Genomic DNA, 14936 nt, shown 5'->3' on the forward strand with positions numbered 1-14936 from the left:
AAGGAAGGAAGAAAGAAAGAAAGAAAGAAAGAAAGAAAGAAAGAAAGAAAGAAAGAAAGAAAGAAAGAAAGAAAGAAAGAAAGAAAGAAAGAAAAGGAGGGAGGGAGGAAAGAAGGAAGGAAGGAGGAAATAAGCCATCATTATGAGCAAGAGTTAGCAGACTTAACCTCAAAATTAGACTCCCAAGAACTTCAGATGTTATATGAACACTCTAAAGATATAGTAGAATAGATATGGTTAAAATGCATGGACGCATGTAAGGCACTGAAAGCATAAGAAAAGAATAAAATACTATGAATAGACATGTGTGAAAAAGAACCAGATAAAACTCTTAAAAATGAAAAAAATGGTAACTGAAATGTAAAGTTCAAAAAAAAAAAAGGCTAAACAGCAGATTCAACATAAATGAAGAGAAAAATAGTGAACTGGAGCACTGATCTAAGAAAATTATCCAGAGAAAGAAGAAATAGAAATTATGAAAAACAGGTTAAGTGACACAAAGAATAAGATGAGAAGATCCACCATTTGTCTAACAGGAATTTCAGAAGAGAGAATGGCTGAGGCACTATTGAGAGATAACGATTGAGAATTTTTCAAAATTAATGAAAGATATGCCTCTTCAGGTTCAATAAGCACAGTAACACTTCTAAATTATGTTACTTTGTGTTTTATCCATCTTTGTAAATGGTCTTAAATCTTTTTTGGAACAAGATCAAATAGAAACAAAAAATTAAATGAATTAATTTTAAAATAAACTAAATGAAGGTATGAACGTAAAGTTTCACAGAGGAAGGACATCTATGTCAGGCTGGGCTGGGACACATATCAGTTAGTACCATTTCACTTGTAAATGACGTAAAAATCCATTTAAAACTGTCTTAAGAAACAAGGAGTAATCATTGCTAACATTACTGAAAATATAATGAGTAGGGTTGCTTTTAGATGGGGCATAATGCAGGTTTCAACCATGCATTCAGGATCTGCTCTTCCTGAAGCTCATCTCTGCTCTTCTGCACACTAGCTTCATTCTCAGGCTCTGTCCCTCACTTAAATGGGGGACATAGCCTTCCCGTGAGGATAGAATCTTTCTCTTTTTTGTTCACTGTTTAGTCCCCGACACTTAGAATAGTATTTAGCACATAATAGGCACTCAAAAAATATTTGTAGGAGTAACAAGGAGGAGAAGGCAAAAGTAGTATCAGCACAATTTCTGAGCAGGAAAAAGAAAAAGGATCCTATACCAGATATGTTTTAGAGAAACTGCAGAACAGTAAAGACAAACAGATTGGACTTCCCTGGTGGCGCAGTGGTTGAGAGTCCTCCTGCCGATGCAGGGGACACGGTTCGTGCCCCGGTCCGGGAAGATCCCACATGCTGTGGAGCAGCTGGGCCCGTGAGCCGTGGCCACTGAGCCTGCGCGTCCGGAGCCTGTGCTCCACAACGGGAGAGGCCACAACAGTGAGAGGCCCGTGTACCGAAAAAAAAAAAAAAAAAAAAAAAAAAAAGACAAACAGATTATCTTAAAAGTCACCTGACAGATTACCAGATTACCTACAAAGGAAATTCGTAGCTGACTTCTCAACAGCAGCCACAGAAGAAAGAAGTCAGAGGCATTCTACATTCAAAGTGCTGACAAAAACTAACTCACCCTAGAGTTCAAACTCCCCTAAAATACCACTCAGGAGAGCTCCAGTTACCTATTGCTGCATAACAAACCTCTCCAAAATGTAGTGGCTTAAAGCAACCACCACTGCATATTTGCTCACAGTTCTATAATTTGGCAGGGCTGAGTGGGACGGCTCATTTACGTTCTGCGTGCTGTTGGCTGGGATGGCTCACCTGGGACTGGAGGAAACAAGGTAGCTTCACTCACACACGTGGTCCTCAGCGGAAGGGATGGGAATGGCAGGTGGGTGGTGGGCATCTCTTGCCCTTGGTCATCTTTCATCCTCCAGGCCCCCTCTTCCTCTGTCCAGTGGGACAATTGGACTTAGTTTCATGGTGGCTGGACCCAACTGGGTGAAAGTGGAATCAGTCAGGCTTCTTAAGACCTAAGGCTGGACCTGGCACAGGGTCACTTCCACATTCTACTGATCAAAACAAGTCACGAGGCCAGTCCACATTTAAGGGAAGGGAAAATAAACTCCATCTCGATGGGAGGAGTGACATGTGCATCACAGGGATGGGCAGAACTGTTGGTGGCCACCTTTGCTGACAATCCAACACAAGAAGTGAAAGTGAAGTAAAGACCATTTCAGATGAAGACTGAAAAGAGTTCACCATAACATCACTGGTGTTAGAGCTGCCAACACATCCATTTTAAGAGAAAGGAAATTGAACTCAGAAGGTGTGAGATATGTGTATGTGTGTGTGTGTGTGTGTGTGTGTGTGTGTGTGTGTGTATCCGAATCACTTTGGTGTACACTTGAAACTAACACAACATTATAAATTAACTATGCTTCAATTTTAAAAAGAAGCAATGAAGAGCAAACACACTGTAAACCTGTGGGTAAATGGATATAAGCACCAACTGAGGAAAACTGCAACAGTGATGGTGATGAACTAGAGGTGTAGAAACTAAGGCAGACCCACGATGCTGGATGGAATTATGGAAGGTGGAGGAGGTAATCAGAGTTAAAGTATTCCAGAGGCCCTGCCTCCGCCAGGGGATAATCACATTTCTGATTAATTTTAGAGTTGGTGTACATGTGAAAAGAAGGGGAGAGAAGCCCTAAAGAATAGGAATGAAATCTGTAATTTACAAGAAAACAAATGAATGAAGGAAGGAATGAATACAAGTAGAAAAAATAATAAAAGAGGCTCGGACTTCCCTGGCGGTCCAGTGGTTAAGACTCCGTGCTTCCACTACAGGGGGCGCGGGTTCAATCCCTGGTCGGGGAACTGAGATCCCACATGTCACGCAGCATGGCCAAATAAATAAATAAATAAATAAATAAAATTTGATAAATATAGGAAACAAGGGAAATATAGGAAACAAAAGAAAAAGTAAAAAGAAAAAACCATGAGGAAATTAAGGAGCACAGAATAAGATGGTAAAAATAAGTTCACACAATGATAACACTTAAACTTGTAAGTTAAAAGATACAGATTCTCAGATTAGATCTATGTATTAACATGGTGGAATCTCAGAAACATACCAGCTCCAAAAAAAAAAAAGCATCAGATTGCCAAATGATACAGTACAAATACCCTCCATATACAGTACATAAGATTTTAAAACATTCAGAGCAGTACAGGGGTTCCTGAAACAATTAAACATAGAATTACCACATAATCCAGCTGCACCATATGATCCAGCAATTCCACTTTTGTGTACATCTCCAAAAGAACTGAAAGCACATACCTGAATGGATACTTACACACCCACGTTCACTGCAGCATCATTCACAAAAGCCAAAAGGTGGAAAGAACCCAAATGTCCATCAACAGATGAATGAATAAGGGAAACATGGTGTACATATGCAATGGAATATTATTCAGCCTTTAAAAGGAAAGAAGTTCTGACAACAACATTGAGGAAATATGTTGTTAAATCAATTCCTCTACAACATAGAGGAACCTTGATGATACTATGCTAAATGAGATAAATCAGACACAAAAGGACAAATATTCTACGACTCTATTTACACAAAGAACCATAAATTCAGAGAGATAGAAAGTACAATGGTGGTTTCCAGGAGTTGTGGGGTAGGATGGACTAGGGAAGTTATTGACTAATGAGCACAGAGTTTCAGTTTTGGAAGATTAAAAGTTTCTAGAGATTGGCAGTGGTGATGGTTACGCAACAAGGTGAATGTACTCAGTGCCCCTGAACAGTACAATAAAAAATGGTGAAAACATTAAATGGGAAATTTTATGTTATGTGTGTTTTACCACAATAAAAAATAGCATGCAAAGCAATACTACACGTGGTTTGTAGATATATACAGCAAAAGTATGAAGGCGTGCATGAGAGTGGGAAACTGCAAATTCAGGAGAGCAGCTACGCCTCTGAGGGTCAGGAATACAAGCGGGGACCTATTATGTTTCAGTTCTAAAAACAAAATCTGAAGAAAATAGGACAAAGTCAGTTGGTAGGCATATGAATGTTTCTTACCATTACACTCTAAGCTTTTCAATACACTTTGAGTTTCCTGTAATCTGAAGGACAAGGTACCAGAAATGTGTGCTAAGGAGGAGTCGCGACGCAGCCCTATCCCCTCTTCGGAGATTCAACCCTAAGAATAGACTCCTCCCTTCTCGTGTCCAGAGAGGCCTCCACTGATTTGCCAAGTGTGGAGCAGAGCCTGGAACTTTTTTTTTTAAATTGAAGTATAGTTGATTTACCAGGCTGTGCCAATCTCTGCTGTATTGCAAAGTGACTCATAGACGTATATACATTCTTTTTAAAATATTCTTTTCCATTATGGTTTATCCCAGGAGATTGGATATAGTTCCCTGTGCTGTACAGTAGGACCTTGTTGTTTACCCATGCTAAATGTAATAGCTTGCATCTACCAACCCCAAATTCCCAGTTCATCCCTCTCCCTCCCTCCCTCCCCCTTGGTAACCACAAGTCCAATCTCTATGTCTGTGAGTCTGTTTCTGTTTTGTAGATAGTTTCCTTTGTTCCATATTTTAGATTCCACATATAAGCGGTATCATCTGGTATTTGTCTTTCTCTTTCTGACTTACTTCACTTAGTATGATAATCTCTAGTTGCATCCATGTTGCTACAAATGGCATTATTTTGTTCTTTTTTATGGCTGAGTAGTATTCCATTATATATATGTACCACATCTTCTTTATCCATTCATCTGTCGATGAACATTTAGCTTGTTTCCTTGTTTTGGCTATTGTGAATAGTGCTGCTATGAATATAGGAGTGCATGTATCTTTTTGAATTATAGTTTTGTCTGGGTATATGCCCAGGAGTGGGATTGCTGGATCATATGGTAATTCTATTTTTAGTTTTCTGAGGAACCTCCATACTGTCTTCCATAGTGGTTGCACCCACTTACATTCCCACCAACACTGCAGGAGGGTTCCCCTTTCTCCACACCCTCTCCAGCATTTGTCATTTGTAGACTTTTTGATGATGGCCATTCTGACCGGTGTGAGGTGGTACCTCACTGTAGTTTTGATTTGCATTTCTCTAATAATTAGTGATGTTGAGCATCTTTTCATGTGCCTACTGGCCATCTGTATGTCTTCTTTGGTAGAGGCTGGAACCTTCGACGTCAGAAGATCCTTCCAGGCCCATCCTCTCCAGGCTGACCAAACCACGTCCTTCTTGCAGAAAACCCCAGGAGTGGAGGGGCAGAGAGATGGTCTGAGGAATGGAGCTATTAACAAGCCATGCACCTGGACTGTGGGTGTTGCAGGCAGCCTTCTGTAGGGAATCTGGAAGCTTTCCAGTCCCGGGTCTCCACTGCCCCGTGCTGAGCTGCAGGCTGCTGTGGGTGGCTGGCTCTGAGAAGCCTCTCTTGCCCCGCTTCACTCCACCCAGACTGTGGCGAGGCCCCCAGGACGGTCCTCTTCTGTTGCCTGGAGGCTGCCCTTTGCTTGTCGGACCACCAGTTTTTCTTGGAATAACGCTCAGCTGGGCGTCTGCTACCCTCCCTCCAGCTGCAGATTTGTGTCATACAAGACACAAATCTCAGAGCAGGAGGGTCTGGAAGGACAGCCTCGTGGTGAGTGGCTGACAAGGAGGTCCTCCCGGGGAGGCCTGACGGTACCTTAACCGAGCCCTCGGGGACGCTGTCATCCAAGTGGAGTGAGGCCTGCGAGGTGGCGTGGAGGGAACCGTCCTGCTCCAGCTCCTCAGCTGCTGGAATGGACTCAACTAGGGCGTCTCTACCCACTAACAAAGCAGCCGCTGCCCTTAGCTGACTCTCTGTGTACCTGAAACACGCCACGTCTAATTCTTACAACAAGCCTCCAGGAGAGATAACAGCCCCAGCTTCACAAGTGAGGACACTGAGGCTCAAAGAGATCACCTGACTCGCCTGTACTCGTGGAGACCGTGTATGACTGAGACTGCCCCCAGAGGCAGGCATGGCCCCGCGGTCCTGGGAGCTGAGCGGGGCTGCAGGTCACAGGCTCGGGGCTTGGGCCCGAGCCCCGAGTCCCCACACGTATGAGCAGTACAGACTGAGGAAGGTGCGTGGGCCGTGACAGACAATGGCAGGCGACTCAGTGCAGCCTGTTAGAAGAGAGCTTGCTCCTTGCCTGCCCTTTCGTTTTTTTAACTTCTCACCACAATAGAAACTGCTGATCTGCAGGTGTGCCGCTATTCTAAGAGAATGAATGGCTCATGTTAGATTCCACGGACGGCACGGGGCCTGCCCGCCCCTGCCCTGCCCCTCGCAGGCGCCATCATGCTCTGGCTCTTCAGGCTGCTGCGGCCGTCTGGCCTCCCCTCCTGTCCAAATGAGCCAAACCAAGCAGGCTGATGGACCCTGAAAATTTCAAATGATTTTATAATGAACTAGGGTGCAACACAGGAACGTCCATAAAATATGTATGACAGTTGGAACAGATCATTGTAGAGCCAACACCTTGTAATGGATCATGAAATAGAACATCACCAGCACCCCAGGAGCTGCAAATGTCACTTTCCATCTACAGTCACACACCATCCTGGCTTCACTGCCCATGAGGATGCCAGGAGCTGTTGGCACAAGTGCTGATGAGGACTCTGGGGCTCTGGAGTTGGTTTCCAAAGCTGTGAGGAAGGTGAGCCAGGCACCTGATCCAGATAGATGGAGCGATCTGCCTCTCACACCCAGAGCCGGACTGAGGTTAGGCCAGGTGGGCAGGATCACTGCAACATTGCTGGGACATTAGGACACTGTGCTGGGAATGAAGGAAAATGTACTGACCAGAAGGCCTCAGAAGAAGGACCTGCCAGAGACTCCATTCAGCCAAAAGGGACAGAAATCTGAACACTAGTGGCTTAAACAACTAAGGGGTTTGTTTTTCTCATATAAGGGGAGCCCAGGGCTGTGTGACTCACGGTACCATCGAGGGGCCAGTCTCTCTATCTTTCTGCTCTGCCATCTTAAGCCTGTGGTTTTCAGCCTAGGGTTCATTGCTTTGTGGTTGCAAGGTGGCTTCTGCAGATCCAAGCACTTCATCTGTGCTCAAGGCAAGAAGGAGGCGGAAGGGCAAAGGGCCAAGAGCAAAGCCAGCTGAGTCTTTCCCCTCCTAAGGAGTTTTCCCAGGAGCCTCTTCCAGTGGCTTTCACTTACAGGTGTCAGAACCGGGTCCCCAGCTAACCCTGACTGCAGGGGAGCCTGGGAAATCAACCTTTTAAAAAAGCTGGTCACATTGCTACCCTGAGATAGACATTGAGAAGGAAACCAGTAGTTCTTCCTCAAAGAAATACTTTGGGTCACGGCAAGGAGACCCCTCCCCCTCCTACTCACCCCCATCCCCGCCAGCTACCTTCTAAGGATGGGGGGTCCAGCAGGTCTTTTACTGAGTGAGGGTGTAAGTGCGGGCCAGAGCTGACTTACTGAGGACTAAGAGAAGGCTGGGCTGCCTCTCGGGGTCCCCCTCTCAGTCCTTCCCCCACACAGCTGATTTCACAGCTTCACCACGAAACCAAAGCTGAATAAATATTTTTAAGTATTATTGAGGGCTTCCCTGGTGGCGCAGTGGTTGAGAGTCTGCCTGCCGATGCAGGGGACACGGGTTCGTGCCCCGGTCTGGGAGGATCCCACATGCCGCGGAGCGCCTGGGCCCGTGAGCCATGGCCGCTGAGCCTGCGCGTCTGGAGCCTGTGCTCCGCAACGGGAGAGGCCACAACGGTGAGAGGCCCGCGTACCGCAAAAAAAAAAAAAAAGTATTATTGAATATTTTTCCCACCAGTGACACATCTGCTTGTAAATGTGCTAAGAAAGGCTAGGCAGGCAAGCTAAGTGGTGAGACTTGGGTGAGAACATCTAAGAAAGTCGGGGCATAGACACCCTGAGGCAGGGGGAGCTGTGTCCTTGTGGGCTGAGGCCCAATCCAGATCCAGAAAAAGAACGAACAGAGAATTATATTTATCGACCATCCATAGTTAGCCTGTAGATTTCTTCCAAGCATGACAATATTATTTTTCCTTTTTGATTTGTAAGAGATCTTTACATATTAAGGATCTCAATATGTACAGAGTATCTCACTGTAAAGGGCACCACGTGACTAGGAGTCAGCACCCAGGCTGAGGGCTCATTCATGGGTGGGGCGCTGGACACTGTGGGGAGAAGGGGGCCCTGCAGTGGGGTCAGGTCTCCTCCCCACTCCCCACTCATACACAGGCATCACTACTAGATGTACATTCAGAATTTGGGACATTGAGACACTTAAAAATTGGGATACTTCACGTAAAAAAATGGATCTCCGCCTACGTTGAAAAGTCGGAAGATCTAGCAAACAAGGACCCCACATTCCCTTACATCAGCCAGCTTCTGCAGCGGAGACCCCAGTTACACAAGAATGTGCTTCCCGGTCACCCCAGATCCCACCAAGCATCTTCCCCCTTGCGTGGTTAGTTTCCTTATTCTCAACTACGTCCCACAACTGCGTCCTGGAATTTGAGTTTGCAACCCCTAATGGCCAGCAAAGCCTTCAACTGACATACAGATTACCTGGAACGGCAGGGGGGCTGCCCAGGAGCCCACAGCCCCTAATGGCTTCAATCAGGGGCTCCTGGGACCCAGTTCTGATTGAAATCCTCTCATGGAGATTTACAAACATTGCTAACGCCATTAATTACAGGGCCTGGGTGGGAAAAAGGGTGTGCGACTTGAGTTGAGGTCACCTGGGAGCCTGTGAATTTTGCTGATCCTGGGCTGTGGCCCTGGAACACCTGGCCGGGCAGGGAGATGCCCAGTCTCCTGGGTGTGGTGGGAACCCATGTTCTCACGGGGAGAGGAAGCCACCACGGTGGGTGAGATGAGAACAAGAGGTTGGGCATCCTGGGTGGGTAGAGGTGGCTACAGGCAGCTGCCGCAGGCTGGTGCCTGGCCCAGATGCATCCTCTACGCCCTTTCTGCAAAAATTGCTGTCATGTGCAGAAATGTGCAAAGTCTGAGAGTGGGTGCTCAGAAGTCCCCCCACCATGTGTGTGCAGGCAGCTCTCGAGTCTCAACCCCAGCCATGTACATCTTTCAGGCAACTGAGGATTTTTAAAAAGAGGTGTTTTTGATCTACAGGGGGCTGTGGTTTGAGCAGGGTGGCGGGAGGGGACCTGAGGCACTCTTGTCTTGCTCCAGGCCTGGCCAGGGAGCGGGGCCTGCCTGGCAGGAAGGGACAGTGCTGTGGTGCGCAGGCTGGTGGCCAAGCTGCAAAGGAGCAAGTGTCACAGGGTCTGCCCTCCCGCTGCTGGCCCCTCCTCTCCTGCTGCCGGGACAGAGCTCTCCCACATCTCCCCTCATAGCAGCCCCCATCCCCAACCTCAGTGGTGATCTGCCTGTTTCCTTTGCCCTCTGGGGTGTCTCCTGCCCCAGGGATGGCCCAAAACAGGGCCTGGACCAGTAGGAGAGGCAGGTGCACGATGGGGCACCCTGGCCGATATGACACAGTCCCCGGAGCACAGATTGGCACCCCTTTCCTGGGAACACAGGCCCCCACGCCCTCAGGATCACCATCTGAGAGGTGGGGCTACATCACTGGCGCTCCTGGCAAGAGGACGAGAGGGGGCCTGGCACTGAGAGGCTCTAGGCCCGCCGTGACCGCGCAGGAGGCCAAGCCTCGCTGGCTCAGCTGCCCTGGGGCCCACAGCGCTGGACCGCCCAGGGCTATCAGATCACTAACTGAGAGGTGGGACTAAGTCACCCATCCTCCTGCCCAGGGCAGTCCTGACAGTCAGAGCAGACACACAAGAGATTGAGAGGCTGGCCGGGCACGCCCTCACCTGGGTCCCCTGTAAAGGATATAATATCAATTCAGGATTCAGGACGTAGCTCTTTCCCCCGGAGCTCACAGAGATGCTCCTGTTGTTAGTCCGAAAGTCCAACTCCCAGGCCAGGGTCTCAATGTTGTCCCCGGGGTGGAGCCAAGCACCACCTCCCCCCAGGCACCCTTCCCGAGCCCTGTCCTGGGAGGTCTCAGGAACGGGGATGCAGGGCAGCACGGGGAGGGGTGCCCACCGTAGGAAGGCGGTTCTGCAGCATGCCCTTCAGCATCTGGGGCATCTCAGAGAGGAACAGACCCTCCATCAGCCAGTAGGAGTCCCTGGGGGGAGGACAGCTCAGGCATCACACCACCCCACTCAGGACGCCCCACGGGCCCCGGGCTCCCCCCGCACACCCCCAGCTCCCTGCCCCGAAGCCCCCGGCCGCTCCCCAGTAGTAGAACTCAACAAAGCGCCCACCGGGCACAATGAAGGGGTGTCTTGAGTAGATCAGAGAGAACTGCTCAGGGTGGCTGAGGACCTCTGGCCTCACCTGGAGTCAGGGGAGAGAGCGCAGGGAGCCTGGGACCCACGTGGAGTGGGGGCTGGAGGAGAGGCTGGGAAGCTGGAGTCCCTGGCAGCCGCGGGCTTTGGAGCCAGGCAGCCCGGGCTTGGGTTCTGGCTCTGGGGCTGCTCAGCCGTGTGGCCTTGGTCAAGGCCCGGGCCGTGGGGAGTCTGGTCTGCTGGTCCCCACATGCTGGCCTCTGGCATCCCAGCAAGAGCACGACGGTGTGCAGGAGGCTGGACCGCTCAGCCCCGTGCCTAGCTGGGGGGGACCATTTCCTTCGGCTCCCAGCGCCCCCCGAATCTCGGCTGCCACTGTGAAGCCAGGCCCAGAGGATCAGGGCCCCCCAGTTCTGGCCCAGGTGTGGATGAAACCCCAGCACCTTTCCCCAGTGAGGCGGATGTGGACGGACATGGCCGGACATGGCCAAGGGAGAGCACAGTAGGACCAGAGTGGGGCTTGCTGTGTCCACATCAGGTGTTTTCTCTCTTCATCCCCTTCCAGTTCTACACACGTGAGGTGGTTTTAGTGGGAGAGAGGTCAGCCTGTCAGGGATTTGGAGGGGAGGAGCGGACGGGGCTCGGGGTTGCTCCCACTGGGTGAGGGGCTGGTGAGGAAGTGGCCTCCCCCTCAGTTCTTTCTAGAGAGTCCTGTAGGGCCTGAGTAGGGGCTCTGCTTACTCCTAAACCCAGTGCCACCTGGGAGAATGACTCCCAAGCTGTGAGGTACTAAAATTTGCAGAAACCAAGCTAGGCCGCGCTGAAGGCTGGCCTGTGAGACAAGGAGGAAGGTGGCTGGTTCAAGTATGGCCTTCAGCGTAAAAGATCTGGAAGTTTACCCCATTTACCACACTCCTCTCTGGGCCGGCGGCTTCTCTGACCCGGGCAACGTGGACAAGGCTCTGAAATACCTGGAGGCGAGGGGGCAGCAGGGCGGGCTGCTACACTGGGGGCGGGGCCACCTGCTCACTCTCTGACTCTGACCTGTGACCTCTGGCAAGTGGCAGCCACACCCCACTCCGCCCAGGGCCTTAGCCTGCGGGTCCCACTTCTGCCACCAGGGGGCAGCTGTGAGCCAAGAAGAGAAGGCCCCCAAAGGGGACATCTGGCTTCAGGAGGGCCCAGCCTCTTGGCTCCCTGTCCAGCCCCCACCTACACTCATGGTAACGTCTGGAACCTTCTAGGACAGCCGGATCCTCACCTACCAGAAGACAGGCCAGCAGCGGGACTTCCCCAATGCCTGGGCCCCCTGCAGGACCTGCTCATCAGAGGTGAGGAGGCAGAGATGGGGCCTCTCCCAGGGCCTCAGCCCACGGGGGTAGAGGGTCCGCCTGCCTGGTTCTGGGGAGGCGTGAACAAATGAGGCAGAGGCCCTCCTCTGGCTCCTCTGCTCTCTCAGCCTCTCATTCAGCAAACATTTACACCTACCTCCACCTGTCAGGGGAATCGGCCCTCCTCTCTCCGCACCCAGGCCTGGATCGGGAGCAGGTTGGCCCCCGGCTCCAGGAGGGAGGTCTTAGCGCCCGGGCCTCTTTCCCTCCTTGAGGAGAATAAGGCTCAGGCCTCTGCTCCCCCTGCGATGGGGGCTCTGGAGATTCAGGGTCCTGCCTGGGGTGGGGTCCAGGTCTGGCCAAGTCTCCTTCAGCCAGAGCCCAGGAAGTGGCTTTCCAGCTGGCCCAGAATTGGATCCGAACCAACTGTGACATCTACTCCAAAAAGTCAGCCATGTATGAGAAGGTGAGCTGCCCCTGAGCCCAGTCCCTCGGGGTCCTCCTCCCCACGGTGAGATGGAGGAATCGTCAGGCTGTGCAAAGCCCAGGCCCACACAGCTAGGGACAGTGGCGGCACCTGGCGGCCATTCTTGGGCACTGCAGGAGTCAGAGCTGCTGGCCAGAACAGCTTCTCCCTAAGGGGCTCCCATTTCTGGCTTCCCTAGAGGCCTGGCGTTGGGGGGCTGGGGTAGGGCCTGACCTTAGAGCCCGTCCTCTTGTCCCCAGTATGATGTCAGCAACGGCGGACCACCAGGTGGTGGAGGGGAGTATGAAGTTCAGGTGAGTGGGCTACATCCTCCAGGGAACTTCGGGGCTCTGCTGTCCCTGCAACTGACCATGACCTCCCCTCTCCGGGCCTCAGTTTTTTCCATGGAGGTGGGTCCCAGGGAGGAGCCTGACTGGTGCTCCCTGGTACCCCTGGGGCTCTGCAGGGCCAGAGCCTCTAGGTGGGGATCCCATACCCCATAAAAGGACCTGGGGGCCTTCCCCAGAGATCTTGCCCCACTGACCTTACCTCTCTCCAGGAGGAGTTTGGCTGGACCAATGGTGTGGTCCTGATGCTCCTGGACCGCTATGGTGACCGGCTGAGCTCGGGGACCCACACAGCTCTCCTGGAGCCCCACTGCCTTGCAGCTGCCCTTCTGCTTAGCCTCCCGCTCAGCCTCCTGCCTCAATGACGGGACTTCACTCCTTCATCTGGCTCCAGCTCCTGCCAATTAAACCTCCACATGAGTCCCTGCCTTCTCCTGCCTCTTGATCCTTTATCCCTGGAGAGCCCACCCCCCACCCCCAGGCCGGTCCTTGGTCATAGTGGAGTGGGAGCAGGGTAGGGACCTGAAGGTCACAGTTGGGCCCTGGGTCCCTGGAACATCTAATAAGGTGGAAATGCTGCATTGTGGGGAGACCTAGCTTTCCTACCCCACGTATCCCAACCCCATGTCCCCCACCACCAGGCCTCCCAAAGACATAGTCCAAATGCTTTATTGTTCTGCTGAGATGCTTACAAATACTGAAAAACATCCAGCCTGGACCCAGCAACCATGGCCCAGGGCTGGGAAGGGGGACAGGGAGGTGGGTGCAGTGTTAAGGCGGAAAGGGCTGAGCACAGACAGCTGGAGGCCTGGTCCTCTACTGTCCATTTCATCCCCCTTCCGAGGCTGCAGGGGGGGCAACCAGACCTCAGGGCCCCTCCGCTGCTTCCTCTCCTGCTCAGGACTTCCATCGGGAGAATCTGAACAGCCCTCTGTCAGAGACTCAGCCCTATAACAGAACCCCAAGGACAGCCCTTCTAGGTTCTTCTCCCATCCAATGGCTCCTCCTCTGGTCTCTAGTTGCCAGCTTCACCCCTTCTGGCTCTAGGCAAGGCACGAGTGGAAGCGGGAGGGCTGGACAGGGGAGCCGGCAGCCTGTGTTATCAGGGCCTGGAGACGCAGGCAGGGGGCAGGGAGAAGGTGTGCAGCCCCTTCCCCCCAGCAGGAGGTGCCCAAGGGCCTGGGCTGGAGAGATGACGGCACATACCCTCAGACAGGCCCACCGCTGAAGCAGTGGGCTGAGCCACGGAGCCACGGCAATTAGTATGTAACCATGGCGATGAAGCCGTCACTGTGGTGACCATGGTGATGGGTCTGTAAAAAGGTGATAGGGCTGGGACCTCAAGGATGACACTTTCGGTCTCCGGCCCTTCAGCAAAGTAATAAAAAATATAGACGCAGGACAACAATGGGGTAGAGCGGGGTTTGAGAAGTACACCGCCTGAGCTGTTACCCCACTATGAATGTGGCTCTGCTCAGCCCCCAAGGCCCCTGCAAAGGGGGCTGAGGCAAGAGGGGATCTTTGGCAGCTTCTGGTACCATAATTTGTCCTTTACAAAAGAGAACACAGGCTGGGGAGCGCAAGTGCCAGGTCAGAGCGGAGGGACCCCTCTGTGACAGCTCCTCAGCCTGGCTGGGCCTGGGGCAGGACCCTGAAGGGTTATTGCAAGTTCTGGGCTCCCAGGAGGCAGCAAAGGCCCCTCCCCAACTTTTATCTCCTGGCTGGTTCTTTAGGGGGCCGGAGCTCAGAAACTCACAGGACGAGCTCCTTACAGAACATTACAAAGTCACTTCTTGTACAAAACCCCAGTCATGCTCTGCCCTCCAGGGCCTCTGGGAGCACTTGTGTGAGGCCTGAGGCCCAGGGCGTGACTGTCTCTGGGGGCGAGCGGAGCAGCAGGCAGTTGGGCATGGGTCCTGGGCCGGTCTGAGGGTCCACGAGGCCCATTCGGTCAGTTCATGAACTGGGTGTAGCCCTCCGCCCCGGTGACGATGACATCCATCCAGATGCGCATGGCCTCTGCGGACGGGGCCACCATGTAGTACAGCCGGTCGTGGGTCTTCACACAGAAGGTGAGGGCCGGGTTTGGGCTCTGCCGAGGGAGAGAGGAAGTTCTAAGCCAGGGCCCACCCCGGAAGGCCAGGAGCATCTTGCACCTGCCTCGCCGTCTGCCCTTCCTCTCTCTGACTCCAGGACGCCCTGGAGCTCGAGGCTGAGTCCTAAATAGGCCCAGAGCCCAATCCCCACCACCAGGTGGGCCCCAAGCTGAGACAGTCCCCTCCTCTCAGCTGGGCAGTCCTTGGACCCTGGCAGGGACAGACGCTGCCAGGTGGGGGCACTGCTCCTTGGTACCCGCAGGCACAAAAGGGAAAGACTCAGTCTCAAAGGGCTGTTCCAGTGAGGAC

General features: G+C 52.0%; 2 protein-coding genes across 12 annotated transcripts in view; one reads left to right on the forward strand and one right to left on the reverse strand.

Moving 5' to 3' along the window:
- Nucleotides 1-10870: 10870 nt before the first annotated feature.
- On the forward strand, nucleotides 10871-12896 carry TREH (trehalase). Its single transcript, XM_007130978.1, is given in 8 exon segments — nucleotides 10871-10889; nucleotides 11227-11275; nucleotides 11277-11364; nucleotides 11632-11689; nucleotides 11692-11718; nucleotides 12072-12184; nucleotides 12445-12498; nucleotides 12744-12896. Coding segments are annotated over 8 exon segments (561 nt in total).
- A 288-nt stretch (nucleotides 12897-13184) lies between these two features.
- PHLDB1 (pleckstrin homology like domain family B member 1) overlaps nucleotides 13185-14936 on the reverse strand; it is a 43700-nt gene continuing 41948 nt past the window's right edge. For all 11 annotated transcript variants that reach the window (XM_028500985.2, XM_028500986.2, XM_024131208.3 and 8 more), the window contains one exon: nucleotides 13185-14623. In XM_028500985.2, coding sequence (XP_028356786.1) covers nucleotides 14483-14623 — 141 coding nt within the window. In that variant the 3' untranslated portion in view covers nucleotides 13185-14482. The remainder of the gene's footprint in view (nucleotides 14624-14936) is intronic.

The sequence above is a fragment of the Physeter macrocephalus genome, chromosome 16 (assembly GCF_002837175.3).
Source record: "Physeter macrocephalus isolate SW-GA chromosome 16, ASM283717v5, whole genome shotgun sequence".
Taxonomy (NCBI): Eukaryota; Metazoa; Chordata; class Mammalia; order Artiodactyla; family Physeteridae; genus Physeter; species Physeter macrocephalus.